The sequence below is a fragment of the Myotis nattereri genome (assembly GCF_964212035.1).
Source record: "Myotis nattereri genome assembly, chromosome: 8".
In the NCBI taxonomy this organism is placed as follows: Eukaryota; Metazoa; Chordata; class Mammalia; order Chiroptera; family Vespertilionidae; genus Myotis; species Myotis nattereri.
In genome coordinates this window covers 49665182-49681540 of record NC_138083.1, presented here as the reverse complement: position 1 = coordinate 49681540, position 16359 = coordinate 49665182, and the positions used below count along the sequence as shown (strand labels likewise).

The 16359-nt window shown below is 43.2% G+C and overlaps 1 protein-coding gene across 1 annotated transcript in view; it reads left to right on the top strand.

The window, feature by feature from the left end:
* The window catches only part of RTTN (rotatin), a 112846-nt gene that overhangs the window by 28271 nt on the left and 68216 nt on the right, over positions 1-16359 (top strand). Inside the window, exons 14-21 of the mRNA XM_081098054.1 lie at positions 540-666; positions 4758-4883; positions 6035-6151; positions 6906-7045; positions 11427-11598; positions 13030-13129; positions 15097-15185; positions 15583-15700. Coding sequence (XP_080954180.1) covers positions 540-666; positions 4758-4883; positions 6035-6151; positions 6906-7045; positions 11427-11598; positions 13030-13129; positions 15097-15185; positions 15583-15700 — 989 coding nt within the window. The remainder of the gene's footprint in view (positions 1-539; positions 667-4757; positions 4884-6034; positions 6152-6905; positions 7046-11426; positions 11599-13029; positions 13130-15096; positions 15186-15582; positions 15701-16359) is intronic.

Below are 16359 nucleotides of genomic sequence, written 5' to 3'. Positions count from 1 at the left end.
AGAGGTGGGATTGCTAGATCATTTGGTAGTTCTATTTTTAATTTTTTGAGCAACCTCCATGTTTTCCATATGGTTGCACCAATTGATATAACAAGTATAGTTTTTTTAAAGACATTGTTAGTGTTTTTTATACTCTTTTTAAAAAAAAAATGTTTTTATTAATTTTAGAGAGAGGAACAGTGAGGGAGAGAGAGATAGAAACATCAATGAGAGGGAAAGATTGATTGGCCTCTTCCTGCACACCTCCTACTGGGATCAAGCCTGCAACTTGGGCCAGGAATGAAACTGTGACCTCCTGGTTCATGGGTTGACACTCAACCATTGAGCCACACCAGCTGGGTTGTTTTCTGTACTCTTTGAGAGAGTATTCCCTACCATGAAACAAGTGTGTACTTAGGTAAATACTAATATTGGGTTAGTTAAATATGATCCCAGTTAAAAGAATTGGAATAGGAAGAAACCCCTTCAACTATGCTTTTCAACTTCCTTTGTTTGGTAATTTCCTTGCCTTAGATGTGGATATTTTATCTTTTTGCTAGCTGGAAATCAGCACAGGCCAGTCCATTACTACAAGGGGAAAGTCAGAAAGTGTTTCTGCGTATGTTGTCTCACCCATTGCTACAAGTGAAAGTTGAAACTTATCACTGCTGTCTGGAAATTGTTAAGGTGGGTTTTCTGTTTTGTGAACTAACAAACATTGGATTTTCTTCTTATAACTTCAGAATTAAACTTCCCCAGTCCCCTCAGCACCCCAGATGCCCAGGGCTGGCCCGAAGCACAGGCAAGCCTCAGATGGCGGCTGCCCAGCCGCCCAGGGCCACCCAAGGCTCAGGTAACCAGGGCCGGCCGAGGCTTGTACTGTCGGCAGTGGCAACAGCAGAGGTGTAATGGGGCGTCGCCTTCTCCTGATCACTGGGTCGCCTCCTGCCCCTGAGGGCTCCCGGACTGTGAGAGGGGGTGGGCCGGGCTGGGCTGAGGGAACCCCCACTCCAGTGCATGAATTTTCATGCACTGGGCCTCTAGTCTATATATAACAAATGTTTACATTTTGCCATTTTTATTTCCAATCCTTTTTTATTCAGAGAAATAAAAATATTACACTTATAGTGGAAGCTTCTTTCTTTTCTTTTCCTTCTTCCACCAAGATAACCTTGCTTATAAAGTTGGCATTTATCCTTCCCAACCATTGTTTATATATATCTTTATTATATACGCATGTCTTTATAAATACTACGTATTACTCTTTTATACTATACACTAGGGGCCCGGTGCACGAAATTCGTGCACTGGGTGGGGGACGGGGGGAGTGTCCCTCAGCCCAGCCTGCCCCCTCTCACATACTGGGAGCCCTCAGGCGTTGACCCCATCACCCTCCAATCGCAGGATCGGCCCCTTGCCCAGGCCTGACGCCTCTGACAGAGGCGCCAGGCCTGAGCAGGGGACCCTCATTTCCCCCCATCACTGGTTCTGCCCCCAGCCCAGGCCTGATGCCTCTGGCCCAGGCGTCAGGCCTGGGCAGGGGACCCCCAGACCCCTCCGATTGCTGGCTCTGCTCCTTGCCCAGGCCTGATGCCTCGGCCAGAGGCGTAGACCCCCATCACCCTCCGATCGCCTGATCGGCCCCTTGCCCAGGCCTGACGCCTCCGCCAGAGGTGTCAGGCTTGGACAGGGGACCCCCATCTCCCCCCGATCACTGGCTCTGACCCCCGCCCAGGCCTGAGGCCTCTGGCCCAGGAATTATGCCTGGGCAGGGGTCCCCCATCTCCCTCTGATCGCTTGCTCCACCCCCCACCCAAGCCTGATGCCTCTGACCCAGGCTTCAGGCCTGGGCAAGGGGACCATCATATCCCTCCAATCCCCGGCTCCGCCCCCCACCCAGGCTTGATGCCTCTGGCCCAGGCATCAGGCCTGGGCAGTGGTCCCCCAGCCCCCCGCCCAGGCCTGATGCCTCGGCCAGAGGAGTTGACTCTCATCACCCTCCGATCACCAATCACTGGATCGGCCCCTTGACCAGGCCTGAGGCCTCTGGCAGAGGTGTCAGGCTTGGGCAGGGGATCCCCAGCTCCCCGCGGTTGCAGGCTCCGCCCCTGCCCAGGCCTAACGCCTCTGGCCAAGGCGTTAGGCCTGGGCAGGGGACTCCCAGCTCCCCACGATCTCCCGCTCTGCCCCTGCCCAGGCCTAACACCTCTGGCCGAGGCGTTAGGCCTGGGCAGGGGACCCCCAGCTCCCCGCGGTTGCAGGCTCTGCCCCTGCCCAGGCCTAACGCCTCTGGCCAAGGCATTAGGCCTGGGCAGGGGACTCCCAGCTCCCCGCGATCTCCCGCTCTGCCCCTGCCCAGGCCTAACACCTCTGGCCGAAGCATTAGGCCTGGGCAGGGGACCCCCAGCTCCCCGCGGTTGCAGGCTCCGCCCCTGCCCAGGCCTAAGGCCTCTGGCCTAGGCGTCCAGCCCTAGGCAGCGGGGACCCGCAGTGGCAGCGGGGGGCACCGCGATCGCGCGGGCTCCGCCCCTGCCCCTGCAGGACGCCTCTGGCTGAGGCGTCTGGCTTGGGCAGTGGGGACCCGCAGCTGCAGTGGCCCTGCGATCGTGGGCTCCGCTTTAGGCCCAGGCAAGGGACCCCTAGCTCCCGGGACTGCCAGCTTCGACCGTGCCCAGCTCCCATCGCTGGCTCCACCCCTACTTCCTGCTATCATTGGCCAGGGCGGCAAAGGCACCTGATTCTCTAATCATGGCTGGGGGGCAGGGCAAAGGCGGCCCTAGGGCCGCCTTTGCCCTGCCCCTCAGCTCTTAGCTCCCCCCTGGGTTTCCGATCACTGTCAGTGGCAGGGGGCTTCTTCCTGCTTTCCCTTTCACCTCCCTGCATTGTGCCTACATATGCAAATTAGCCGCCATCTTTGTTGGCAGTTAACTGCCATCTCAGTTGGCAGTTAATTTGCATATAGCCCTGATTAGCCAATGAAAAGGGTAGCACCGTACGCCAGTTACCATTTTTCTCTTTTATTAGTGTAGATATGTTTTTGCTGCCTATTCTTTTCATCTAATAGTAGGATTTGAGATCTACCTGGTCCATTCATCTTAACTGCTCTTTAGTTAGAATGTTCTTTCTTTTCTTTATTGATAAATATTTAGGTTCAGTCTACATTTTACTGAAATAAGTTTTTCTATATTTTCAATGACATTCTGTGACTAATGGTACATATGTTTAAAAATATCTTGGCTTTACCTTACTCTTGAATGATAGCTTAGCTGGGTATATAATTACTAAAGGCCCAATTAATGAAATTCGTGCAAGAGTAGGCCTTCCTTCCCCTGGCTGCTGGCACTTGGTTCCCTCTGGCACCCGGGACCCGGGTTTCCCTCCGGCCACTGGCACCTGGGACCCAGACCTCCCTTTAGCTGTTGGCAGGCACCTGGGACCCAGGCTTCCCTCATAGCCCCAGCTTCATCCAGAAGGTCGTCTGGAAGGCTGTCCGGTCTAGTTAGCATATTACACTTTTATTATTATAGATTATTATAGATAGATTGCTGTTTTTCCTTTGCACTTTGTGATACTGCTTTGTCCTTGTTTCATTGTTGAGAAGTCTACTATTAATATAACTGATTTGCATTTTATTCCTAGTTCCTTTTAAGATCTTTTTCTTGTCTCATTACAGTGTGTCTTTTATACATTTTTAAAATTTATGTACCTTGTTCAGCACTCTTCAATCTGAAAACTCATGTCTGCCCGCATTTCTGGGTAATTCTCAGTCATTATTATCTCTCTTAACTTTGCTATTCTCTCTAGATGGAGCACTCATGAGATCTGTTAGACTTTATTCCACCCTTTGTGTTCTTCAGGACCTGCTATATTTTTGTATCTCTTTCTGTTTTGTTTTGATGAAATTCCTCAGTGCTGTCATTCAGTATACTATTTCTTTAGCTCTGTCTAATTTGCGTTTTAAAAATTGTGGCAAAATATACATAACATAAAATTTACCATTTAAATCATTTTTAAGTGTACAGTTAAGTGGTAGTAAGTACATTCATGTTTTTGTGCAACCATCAACATTATTCATCTCCTGAACTTTTTTCTTTTCCCACATTGGAGCTCTGTACCCATTAAACAATAATTTCTCATTTCCCTTCCCCTCAGGTCCTAACAATCACCATTCTACTTCTATCTGAATTTGACTATTCAAGGTATCTCATATTAGTGGAATCATATATTTTATGTATGTATCTGGTTTATTTCAGTTAACATAGTATCTTCAAGGTTCATCCATGTTATAACAGATCAGAATTGCATTCCTTTTTAAGGCTGAATATGCTGTTTGTATGTACCACATTTTGTTTATCCATTCCTCTGTTGATAGACATTTGGATTAGTTTTATCTCTTAGCTATTGTAACCAATGCTTTTATGAGCACAGGTGTACAAATATCTATTTGAGTTCCTGCTTTAATTCTTTTGGGTATATCATTTACTATGTTATTTATTTCTTTTATGTATATCATTATGAACAACTTAAGAGATTTGGTTGTCTCAATAGTTTGGTTATTCAGTTTATCAAGACTGCTTGTTGGCAGAAAGTAACATAATACATATCTCATGCAGACTAAAAAACTGTTGGGCAAGAGAATCTTTTTCATCCTCTCGAGGTAAAAGAAAAGTTTCAATGAAGTGAAAAGTAAAATTGGAATTGAATTTTAAACAGAGAAAGATGCATCCTTTTGAAAAATCAGTCACTAATTTTAAAAAACGTTTTGTGTTATTTTACAGGAATGTTTAGGTGTCCATAATGTCACTAAACCTGTGTCTTCACTCTGTAGTGGAATTCATTTTCTACTTCACCCAAAAGTCCTGTATGAAATCTCTGCATTTGGCATTCAAGATCCCAAAAATGAGGTATGGTGTGTTATAAGTAAGTGCAAAAAACTGTAAGTCTTTAGACACTCAGCTAAATCAAGGTAATATCCTAATATAACTAGAGAGTATGATAAGAAACAGAAAATAAACTTGTCTTTAATGTTGGGTTCATACATGTTGTTTGTTTAAATAAAAAGAAATGCTATGGAAAATGTGAGAATCAAAATACAGGACAGATGAAACATTTTACTTACGTTTTTTATCTAAGATGTAGAGAACCAAACAGTCCTTATAGTAAGCAGGCTATTTCACTGAGGCACATTTTTGTTCAGTGGAAGAATATACCCTAACTAGAGGCCCAGTGCACGAAATTTATACCCATGGGGAGGGGGAGAGGGGGTGTCCCTCAGCCAGCTTGCGCTCTCTCACAGTCTGGGACCCCTTGGGGGATGTCTGCCTGCCGGCTTAGGCCCTCTCCACGTGGGGAGAGGGCCTAAGCCGGCAGGCAGACATCCCTCTCACAGTCTGGGACCCCTCGCTCCTTACCACTTGGCTTGCTGCTCCTTAGAGCTGCCACGGAGGCGGAGAGGTTCCTGCTGTGCTCGCCAGCTGTGAGCCCGGCTTCTGGCTGAGTGGCACTCCCCCTGTGGGAGCGCACTGACCACCAGGGGGCAGCTCCTGTGTTGAGTGTCTGCCCCCTGGTGGTCAGTGCACATCATTGCGACCGGTTGTTCTGGTCGTTGTTGTAAGGTTCGGTTAGGCTTTTATTATATAGATGGTAAAAGGATATCATTAGGGGAAGACTGGTTGGGAGCAGAGTGTAAGATGATGTTTCAGAAATAGGAACATTTGAAGGATGAGATGTTACTTATTGTACCTTTCTAGTTTTTATCATGTGTTCCAGGTGTGTCCAGCAACTCAGGGACCACCTCGTGTTTTTTTTTGCAGCTGATCGATGTTTCTCTCTCATTGATTATTTCTTTTTTTTTTTAATTGCTTAAAGTATTACAAAGAGTATTACATATGTGTCCTTCCCCGCCCCCTCCCCCCCCCCCCCGCCCTTGACAATCCCCTGGCTTCCCCTACCCCCCAGTGTCTTTATGTCCATTGGTTATGCTTATATGCATGCATACAAGTCCTTCGGGGGACCACCTCATTTTGCCGGATGTCTTGTCTGTGTTATTGGGCAGGTGAATGCTGCAGCAAAGGCCATCCTGCTGTACCTGCTGCAGGGACAATTGATGATGACAGCACTGACCTGGAACAGGTTTATCGAGTCTCTGTGTCCTGTCATCCCAGTGCTGCAGGTATGACATGTAGCCTCCCTTTCTGATCCGTGGAAGCATGAATAGGAAGGGGTTTCTGGCAGAGGTGTTTATCTGTGCATGTGGGCGGGAGGTTCAGAGTGAGGTGCGGGCACTTAGCAGGACGTGAGGAATAGAATCAGCCTTATGTGAAGGCTTTTCGGCCAAGCTAACAGTGCCTTTAAGTAGACTTTCCATAACTAAACTTGCTTCATGAATGATTTCTGTGAATACACTAGTATGTAACTAGAGTTTTCCTTTGGTTAATGAACTCTTGGAAACAGCATTTTTAGCAGTCCTTGTGGGCGTTAAAGGAGTGAGGGAAGTCCAGGTCCCTGACCCTCTCAGAGAAGGTAGAGGTGGGCAGTGCCCTCATAGGAACTAGCTTGTAGAGCAGGAGCTGTGAGGCTCATGTGGTTCGGTTCCACGCAGGTGTGTCTGCCATACTCCACCTCTGTCCTGTGGGGACAGGTCTGAAGACCCGGGGGCCTCATCTACTAGAGTCCCAGAAAACAGGAAAGCTGGCGGGTGTCCTGAGGATTGGCATATTTTCCTGAAGTTCTTCAGTACTATTTTTAAATAGTTGTAGGTAGGCTTCTTACTGCTTGTAGGTTATTTTGAAAAGTGACTTTGTAGCTAAATTAGGAGATATTTTTGAGTTGCCTGACAGGTCAATGTAGTTCTTATTTTTAAGTTAAAAAATTAAGCAATATATATAAAATCAAACAGTAATTTCTTTTTTACTGAAACCTGTTAGGGCTATGCTGACCCGGAAGACCCTCTGGGGAACTGTATCCTCCTCCTAAGCAAGGCGAGTTCTGAGGGAGGCGAGGAGGTCCTCCCCTGCACCACCCGGCTCAAGTCCATTCTGCGGCTCTTGCTCGTGAAGAAGCCGTCGTAAGTGCATCGGAGGCTTTTGAGTGTGAAAGATGAATGGGGACATTCTAAGAAAGTATAGTGCAGTCATTACATCAGTCTGGGACAGAATAGAATGCGGAAGGTAAAGGAAAGTGCTTCTTTTATTAGACAGAGGGAACCAATGGGTGAAGCTATAAGCAGATGCAGGTGTTTTGGGTGCTTTCCTGAAACATACCATCCATTCCCAGTGCAGTGGTTGGACCTGCATCCGGTGTAGCTGCTGCCCTCGGTGCTGTTCACAGTGCTGTGCGCAGGTAGGAGCCATGCAGATCAATAGATTGCAGAAGGTACAGAGCGTCTCGTCTGCCCTCTTTAGGAACGGTTAGCCTCGAGCAGCCGTGGGCAAACTACGGCCCGCGGGCCGGATCCGGCCCGTTTGAAATGAATAAAACTAAAAAAAAAAAAAAAGACCATACCCTTTTATGTAATGATGTTTACTTTGAATTTATATTAGTTCACACAAACACTTCATCCATGCTTTTGTTCCGGCCCTCCGGTCCAGTTTAAGAACCCATTGTGGCCCTCGAGTCAAAAAGTTTGCCCACCCCTGGCCTAGAGTGATCCTTTTCTAAACATCTGTTCTGAAAATTGAGGGTTTCACAAAGATGTAGTAGACCAGCTGCCTTATGTACTAGAGTGTGCAGGTGGTTTAACCCTTTGCGGTTGTTTGTCTACTCTCAGCCACCAAAGCTTTTTTACCGTTCTGGTCGTATGTCTGCTCTCAGCCACCACAGCAAGGAACCGTACGAATCTTAACTCTATTCATTCATGTATCAGTTCATAATTTCTGAACTCTGAAAGCTCTTAAGTGTCTAAGCGACCTTGTCACGAACCAAAACATTGCCCCGACAAATCGGAGATATCGAAACTCAATATAAACAAACGTGGTCGTTCCACACTTGCCATGCAAAACACCGTGGCGAGTCAGTCGCCTTTTGAGAGTGAAGAAATTGACAAGCTTCGGAGATACTTCGCAGAATTTCAAATAAAGCTTTACAAATTATGTTTAACTGTAATTAGGCATTCTCGCTTGTTAAGATATTTCAAAATAAACTCCAAAATGGCAAAAAGAAAGTTACCGAAAGAAGTGTACTGCGAATCTGAAAGTAACGATGAAGAGTTTTATTTTGGCACCTTGAATACTGACTCTGACGTAGAAAGTGATAACGTTTGTAGTGATTCTACTAGTAGTGACGTAGTTCCAAAAAAGAATTAATAAATCTCGTTTATCCTTCATAATCTTGCATGTTATGTATCACTGCTCTTTCAATGGAAATTAATTCCGACCAGTACGACACCCATGTCCAAATTTAATACGACCGCAAAGGGTTAATCTTGCCTGGCTTGTCCTCTGACATCAGTGTCAGTATTCTTTTAACTCAAAGAAAAGCAGAAGTGTGTGGTTGCTCCCTCTCTGTCAATGCAACATGTGTGTTCTCTGGTGCTCTCTTAGGTAACTGGTTAGATTTTTCGTCATTGAGAAGAGACAGAAGTGTAGTCAGAGGGATAAGCAGTGATGAGGAAAAAGAGTGGATTGAAAAGCTGGGAGGAACAAACATGTTCTTTTTTTTTTTTTTACTAGTTGTCCACAAACAACTGTTAAAATTTTTAAGATTTCCAAAGCAGGCGGGGGGCGGGAGGGAACCCTCTTGGGAAGTCTCTGGAATAACTTTACATTAAAATGATAGATACAGTATATATGACTTTTCCAGTCCCTGGCTAAACAAAAACAAAGAGGCCATAGAAATGGAGAGACTCCATCCCCTACCCCACCCCAAATTAAGAATAGTGAGAAATAGCAATAGAATTCTTACGTGTGTGATTTGTCAAAAATGCTTCTTTGCTTGGGAGGTTGGTAGTGCCATTGTCACTATGAAAGAACACATGGCCACAAAGAACCTTTGGACTGGGATGACTGGGTGAGAGGGTATTCTTAGAGCAAACTGCAATTCACCTGAGACAGTGGTAACAAGAATGTCACTGACATGCGAACTGCATGGCTATGTGTGAAAGTTATGTTTACGCTGTAGGTGGTGGGAACTTTGCTTGATTCCCAGAAGACCAGTTCTGAGTCCAGCAGACACAGTCTCACGCCCACCACAATGCCTTGAAGTTTACCTGATGGATTTGATGTTTACAGTTCCTGGGAGGAACAAACATGTTCTTTTGACAGTGGACAATTCTGTTCTCCCCAACCTCACACCACAATAAAACAGCCGCTTATTTATAAGCAGATGATCAGACTGAAAATAAGAAAGTAGGTGGAAATAAAATATGAAGAAAATGGAAGGAGGAAAATTAAAAGGAGAGATTATAAAAATCTCAATGTAGTGTAGAGGGTAAAGTCAGGGGTGATGCAGCGCAGATGGAGTTAAAGTGTCCGTGCTCCTTGGGGTGGGGGATTGGCTTTCACATGTTCATTTGTGCTGGTGTAGCATGATCCCTCCGCCGAAACGGTCACTGCACACAAGAAGTTTATTTCCTGTTCACCCTTGGGGGCCCAAGGTCTGGTAAGCAGACATTCTTAGCAGGCAGGGCACTCCAGGGACCTAGAGATCCCCTCCCAGGAGTGGAGGGCAAGGCCGGCCTCTCTTTGGGTAAGGTCCTACTACACAGAACTTAAGGCAGTTTGGGTTCCTATTTGCTTTCATTATTTGATTCATTTTACCACAACCCACCAAACCATAAATTCCATTAGGCAGGAACCCTGTACATTGGCTAATCTTTACACCATCAGCACTTCATGGAGTACCTGGAACATAAATGTGCTCTAAATCAGTGGTTCTCAACCTTCTGGCCCTTTAAATACAGTTCCTCATGTTGTGACCCAACCATAAAATTATTTTCGTTGCTACTTCATAATTCAGTAATGTTGCTGCTGTTATGAATCATGTGTAAATATCTGATATGCAGGATGGTCTTAGGCAACCCCTGTGAAAGGGTCATTCGACCGCCAAAGGGGTCGCGACCCACAGGTTGAGAACCGCTGCTCTAAATGTATTGATTGAAAGAAATAGTGTAGAGGAATGAATAACTGGATTCTGGTGTCCCAGGCTAAACCCCAAACGATGCTACTTTTGTAGACCAGAGGAGGAGTTGCATAAATACATGCTTCACACATCCCACTCTCACTTTCTTACTGTGGTGGTGACTGTCCATAACTGACAGCACTGGACTGGAATGAAAGGAGCAGGGAAAAGCATTATGTAGGTGTCTTGCTGTTCTTAGCTTTCAGGCGGTTACAGCAAATGGAAGAGGGAGAGTTTGCCTGATTCCCACACCAACTTGGAGTAAATATTAGTCTCTAGAGATGATTTTTATGATTTTAAATTCCTGGTTAGAATTGGGAAGCACTTACTGAGCATCACCCATGTGGCTGGGAACTGAGGTTGGCTGTCGGAACCCAGCAGTACACAACACAGACAGGCCCTTTCTGAAGTTGGCATGGAATTGAGAAGAGAGGTCTGATCAATTATACTTTATTAATTGTAAAAACTCTAGACCAGTGTTATGATAGGGCACTTCAGGGTGTCAGGGCACAGCAGGGTGACACAGCCCATGGCTGTGGTAAGGAGGCCTCTCTGAGTATGCAGGTTTTAATTGTCTTATAAGTAGTACTTGGATTATTGCTTAAAATGTGCCCAGTTCCCATGTAGTTCAACAGCCTGTCAGGTGTGATAGTTAACTGGTTGTCAAACTCTCCCAACTCCATGCCCTTTGCCATGTGATGGTTTTCTGTTTTTCCATTCCACTGTCCAGTAGCATACAGTATGTAATCTTTTCTTAAAATCTCAATGGACTCAACAGACCTTATTCCTAATCCATTCCAGATAAAACAGAATTATGAAGGGAATCAAAGTATGTTCATATTTGAGGGGAATCTGTTTGATTCCTAATATAAGATATTTATACATTGCTGTGATACTAGGTATTAGTGTGATACCCCCCTGGAGGTCCGATCTAACATTAATTCTGCTCATGGATCATTTTGGTGATTGAGAACGATCACTGGACTTGGAGTCAGAATTTAGATTTAATTTGACTTAGTGAAGTTGAATGTGATGTTGACTGAAGTACACAGTCTTAGTGAGTCTGTTTCTCCATTTGTAATTACTGATTATTCTTTAATGCTGATGTTTATTAATAAAAGTAAAATTGAAAGAATGATTGTAGTTATACACTAAATATTTTAATAGAAAAAGTAAAATGTTATTAGTAATAGCACTATAAGCATGGCTAATTACTGTGTTGATATATAATAATGTGTTGTGACTGTAGACCTCTGTACTTCGTATACATCTGCATGTTACAGAAGGTTTGCAGGTTGCAGAAGGTTGCCTCATATACTGTGTTTCCACAGGGTCCGTTCACTAGCATTGAAGCTGTTAGTCTGTCATCTTACCAGCGAGGAGGGGGCTGAGAGAAAGCGCCCTGCAATGGATGCCAGAGTTCTCGCCAGAGCTACTAACTTATTTATCGTGAAAAAACCTATTGAACTCAAATTGGATGACAGGAAAGAGCTGATTATTAAGGTGACTTTTGAGTTTATTACTATGTGGTTGTTTGATACAGAACAGATTAATTTCTTGAGTGTCTACCAAATGCCAGGTACTATGTCCCTTTTCATTTAGTACATACACCACAAATGCAGTGAATTTGAATAGTGTCTTAAGTACAACATAAGGCTAATTTAGTGGAAAGAAATTTTGTGATGACTCTTAAGACCATATGTCACTGACATAAAGCTATTTAGAATTCTTGTTCTCATGTTGGAAATTGTCTACAATAGCTTAGAAGGAAAAAGTTCCTATGATAAAATTTTAAGCCTCTTCAGTGTAAGAGGAAAAAATAATATAGAGGTAAAGGCAGTTTCTCTTTTCAGTGTAGAGCAGCCCCCTAAGCCTGTGGTAGTACTGTAGATCCACGTGGAATAGAATTGAGGCAGGATAGTAAGAAGCTAGGAAAATTCCTTGGCAAGTGAAATGGGGAAACAGACAGCTGATTCAAATTGGCCCCGCCCAGCACCCTGACTTACCCACCTCCTCCCTCCCCTGCCTCCCCCCCCCCCCCACACACACAGTCACTTCCTCAAGCATTAAGACCTCAGGACAATGAGTTTCTGATTGGCATCAAATAATCTTAGGAACAAAGCCCTGGGTCTGTTAACCACAGAGACAGTCTTAAAATGGGAAACAAGTTCATTGTTCTTTCAACTTGAGTGTTTGGATTCGTATGACAGCCATGGCAAGAGGATTGGAGAAACTTCCCTGGCCATGCACCAGGTCCTGTTGGGGACTCCCTGAGTCCTAAGCACTGGTGGTCCCTCCTGTGTCCTCAGTGTGGTGGGGAGGAAGGCCAGGAGTGGCCATTCTAGAACTGTCTTGTGAGTACTTAGGGCCAGCAGATAGTGGGTGGGAGAAAAGAGGAGTGTTGTCTTTGTTCTTCTCTTCTCTTCTCCTGAGTTTTGTGAGCTCAGACCCTGTCTTAGCATGAATGTCAGTCACGGTCTGGTATTGGGGTGGCTTTGTTGGAGTTCTGGGCAGCAAGTCCCATAGGGCTGCCTTCTTTGTGGTCTCTAAGTGGGAGGAAAGGGACAGGGCCAAGGGAATTGCAGCTGTGGGCTTCTGGAGCAACAGAAGTCCTGAGTCACGAGTCTGGACTGCTCATCTCAGGGTTGCCTGCTCCTACCTGCAGGGATGTTTTTCCTGAAATTCTTTAGACAGCCAGTGGTCAGGAATGACTTCCTAGCAAAAATATACATTAAGTGGCTCATTGACAGGATGGCTCTTTGTTTGAGGTCCTAAGTTCCTCCCTGACCTAGCACATTATTGTTGCATATTGACATGTAAATATGCCATTTAAGTAAGTTGACTTTTTGAGCTTTTGTTCTTATGGTATGAACTATAAAATTTTCTTGGAGAATTGGAAGTAGATAAAAAAGATTTTTTTCTTTTGGTTTGCAGTTGGAGACTGTTGAAAAGGTATATGAAATCTTTATTTCAGATGACATTGACCTTGTTTTGAGAAAGTCAGCTGCAGAACAGCTTGCTGTGATCATGCAAGGTAATACCTTTGGTTGCTGTGTTGGGTTGGCAGATATTGGTTGCTGCTGGGCCTGGTCTGTTCTTTTTATAGCCCTTGAGTTAAGAATGGTTTTTACATATTTAAAGAGTTGTTTAAAAAAAAGTGTAGGACACACTATATGTGGCCAGAAAAGCTTCACTTATTACCATCTAGCTCTTTATAAAAGTAGTTTGTTGACTCTGCTCTGCATTATCTTTATTTTACCTGTAGAATGTCACTTGATGGAATTACCTTCTAAGATACTGATCTAATTCCAACAGTAAATTGCATGTTTCTTTCTCAGTTTACCTAGTATATGGTAATTTTATTTTGTTCCATCATTCTTAGAGAAATCAATCATATAGTACTTTGTGGGAGGGTAAAATAATAATGTCCCGTAGCTGTATTTTCTTTAAAGGCTTATTTAAAAAAAAAAAACAACTTGTAAAATATACAGTTAACTTTATAGTGTTGTTAGTCTATTCTTTGGATTCGTTTTTTTTCTTTTTCCCAATATGTGACATCTGTAACTTATCTTTAATAGTTGAGAGAAATGATAACTTTGTACTTACATGAAAAGGTTTTTACTGAGTGGGAAGATGGGGCATGGTTAATATTTCTATCCTGGCACTAGTGGGAACTGGGTGAGAGGAATTTGAAAAAGCATACACAGCCTGTCTGTGGCTTTAATAGCGGTAACACAGACTCTAGAAAATAAGTCCCTATAAATGTGGGGAACCTGGACAAAAACGATTCAGAAACTTTTAGGAAGTGTTCTTTTAGTATTATTAACATTTCAAAAATATAATTTTGGTATGTACTGTGTTGGGGGGGCAGTGGAAACTACTTTTTCAAAAAGTGGCAGCTAAAGGTAGTTGGAGTGAAAGCTACTAGTCCAGTATGAATATGTATATTTGTTTCTCAGTGTATGTATTCATTGAAACTATAGGAGAACAAATTAAAAAAAATTTGCAAATCGTTAAATACTTGTAACTAATCTATAAGCAAGTAGATTTTTGGAGCCAGTAATATCTCGTGTGTGTCTGTGTGTGTGTTTGTGTGTGTGTGTGTGTCTTAGTCTGTTCAGGCTGCTATACTAGGATACCATAGACCAGATGACTAATAAACAACAGACATTTGATTCTCATAGTAGTTCTGGAGTCTGGGAGTCCAAGGGCAAGGAGCCAGCAGATCTGTGTTGGGTGAGGGCATGCTCCCTGGTTCATAGACAGCCTTCCCCCGTGAACTCACCTGCAGAAGGGGTGAGGGAGCTCTCTGAGGTCTCTTTTCTCAGGGCACTACTCCCACTCCTGAGGGCTCCACCTTCACGACCTAATCTCCCAAAGGCCCCACCTCTTAATACCATCACATTGGAGATTAAGTTTCTACATATGAATTTTTGGGGGACATAAATATTGTGCACACATGTATATACTTATTAAAAAGTAGTTCCTATTCTTTGGAAATGTATAGTGTATGTTATAATCCCTTTTATATTTACTGTTAACAATTTGAGGTTAGAGATCTTATTAATAGAAAAGTGATCATGTTGTAAGCCATATTTATACATTAACTTGTGAAGAATTCTAAACATTTTGAGTTAATGGACTTAGAGAAGGGAAGAGTTGTCAATTCAACAATATAAAGACAATAATTTGTCATGTGCAAATACAAGGATTCATTTGTATGCATGAAATTCTAGTACTTTTCAGAGTCTGAACTAGTTAATTTAATTATTCTTTTCTAACAGGTTTATTTTTTACAGTTCAGGAGTCAGATCTGCTTGTTACTTAATAGTTTTAAAATTGTTCAGAGGTATATTAAATAAAAAACTTAAAGTTTTATCTTCTAATTTTAATATCAGGTGTCAATATTTTTAATAGTTTGCAAGTTATATGGATATCTGTTCTGTATTATTAAAACTATAGAAAATGTTCTTTAACTTTTACTACTTTCTTTGTCTACAGATATTAAAATGCATGCTGTGGTGAAAAAGTTGTGCTTAATTGACAAGATAATTGAGTATTTAAATGAATGTGTGGGTGAGGATGGTGAGGTAAGACTACTGCACATGTAGACATATTTTTACAGATTGGTATTTTTATTAATCAGATCTTAAAGTGAATTCAGCTGAATTTGCATAAGTCCTTGGAGTTTATAAGTCCTAACACCATTACCTTGTTCGTTCGTTTATGTCTAAGAGTGGGACCTCTGTAAAGAAAAACTAGTCTTAAAATTTCTATATGATGTATAAGCCTGAGTATATACAAAGCTTATTTTCAGTGGAAAATAATTCTTAATATTTGTTTGCATTTTTGTTTCACACAATTTTGATAAAGCATACAATTTAGAACGAGATAATAATAAGACTATAATAAGATAATACTAGAGTCTGTTTTAGCTCACCTTAGAATTAATGCACATAGAGTAACTATGTGTTTCCTTCTGGCCAGTTGATAGAATGTCTGATCCAGCCCAGCCTCACACTCCTGAGGAAGGTTCTCTGTGCGGACCCAGGCGCCCGTGTTTCCCTCGCACAGCAGGCTTCTCTGCTGACTCTGCTGTTCAGAGGTAAATGGGACACATTCTGCTAATGGTGAAATCAGTGTTAAGCTTTAAGTGATATTGTTTAACTGTAGGAAGCATTTACTTTCCATTTAACTTACAGAATAGCAAACTTTTTAAATCACTAAAACCCATTGCAATAGAAAGTGTTCAGTACTTTTGTGGAAGCTTCCTGGTAACCCTGTTACTGTGTAGACCTTGGAGCTGGGAGAGGTTGATGCCTTCAATTGTTCTGTGCCCATTGATGGAGCTGTCCTTTGGAGCTCAGACAGTAATTGTTGTCTGTAAAGAGAGAGAGCTGTGGCTGCAGTCACTACTGCCTTCTTTCCAGCATCTGCTTCCTTAGCCTTGTTTGTTTATGCCTTTACATCCTGAACCTTTGGTGTGATATCTCATTATGTCCTTAAATTGGCATTAAGGGTGGCTTGTAATGGTCAAGACATACATATTAAAACAAAACTAGCACAAATACAACATTTTAAAGTCAAAAGTCCAAGTTCTATGATTATATGTTTATAGGAAAGGGCAGATATTGAGATCTTTCAATGAGCAACTTTAGCCAAACCTTTAGACTTGGCAAACCTTCTTAGACCCTGGATCAGTTTGCTTCCGATGAACTGAAAGTGTCCTTTGCCCAGTGAGGGGGTATGGTTCCTGCACCAGCA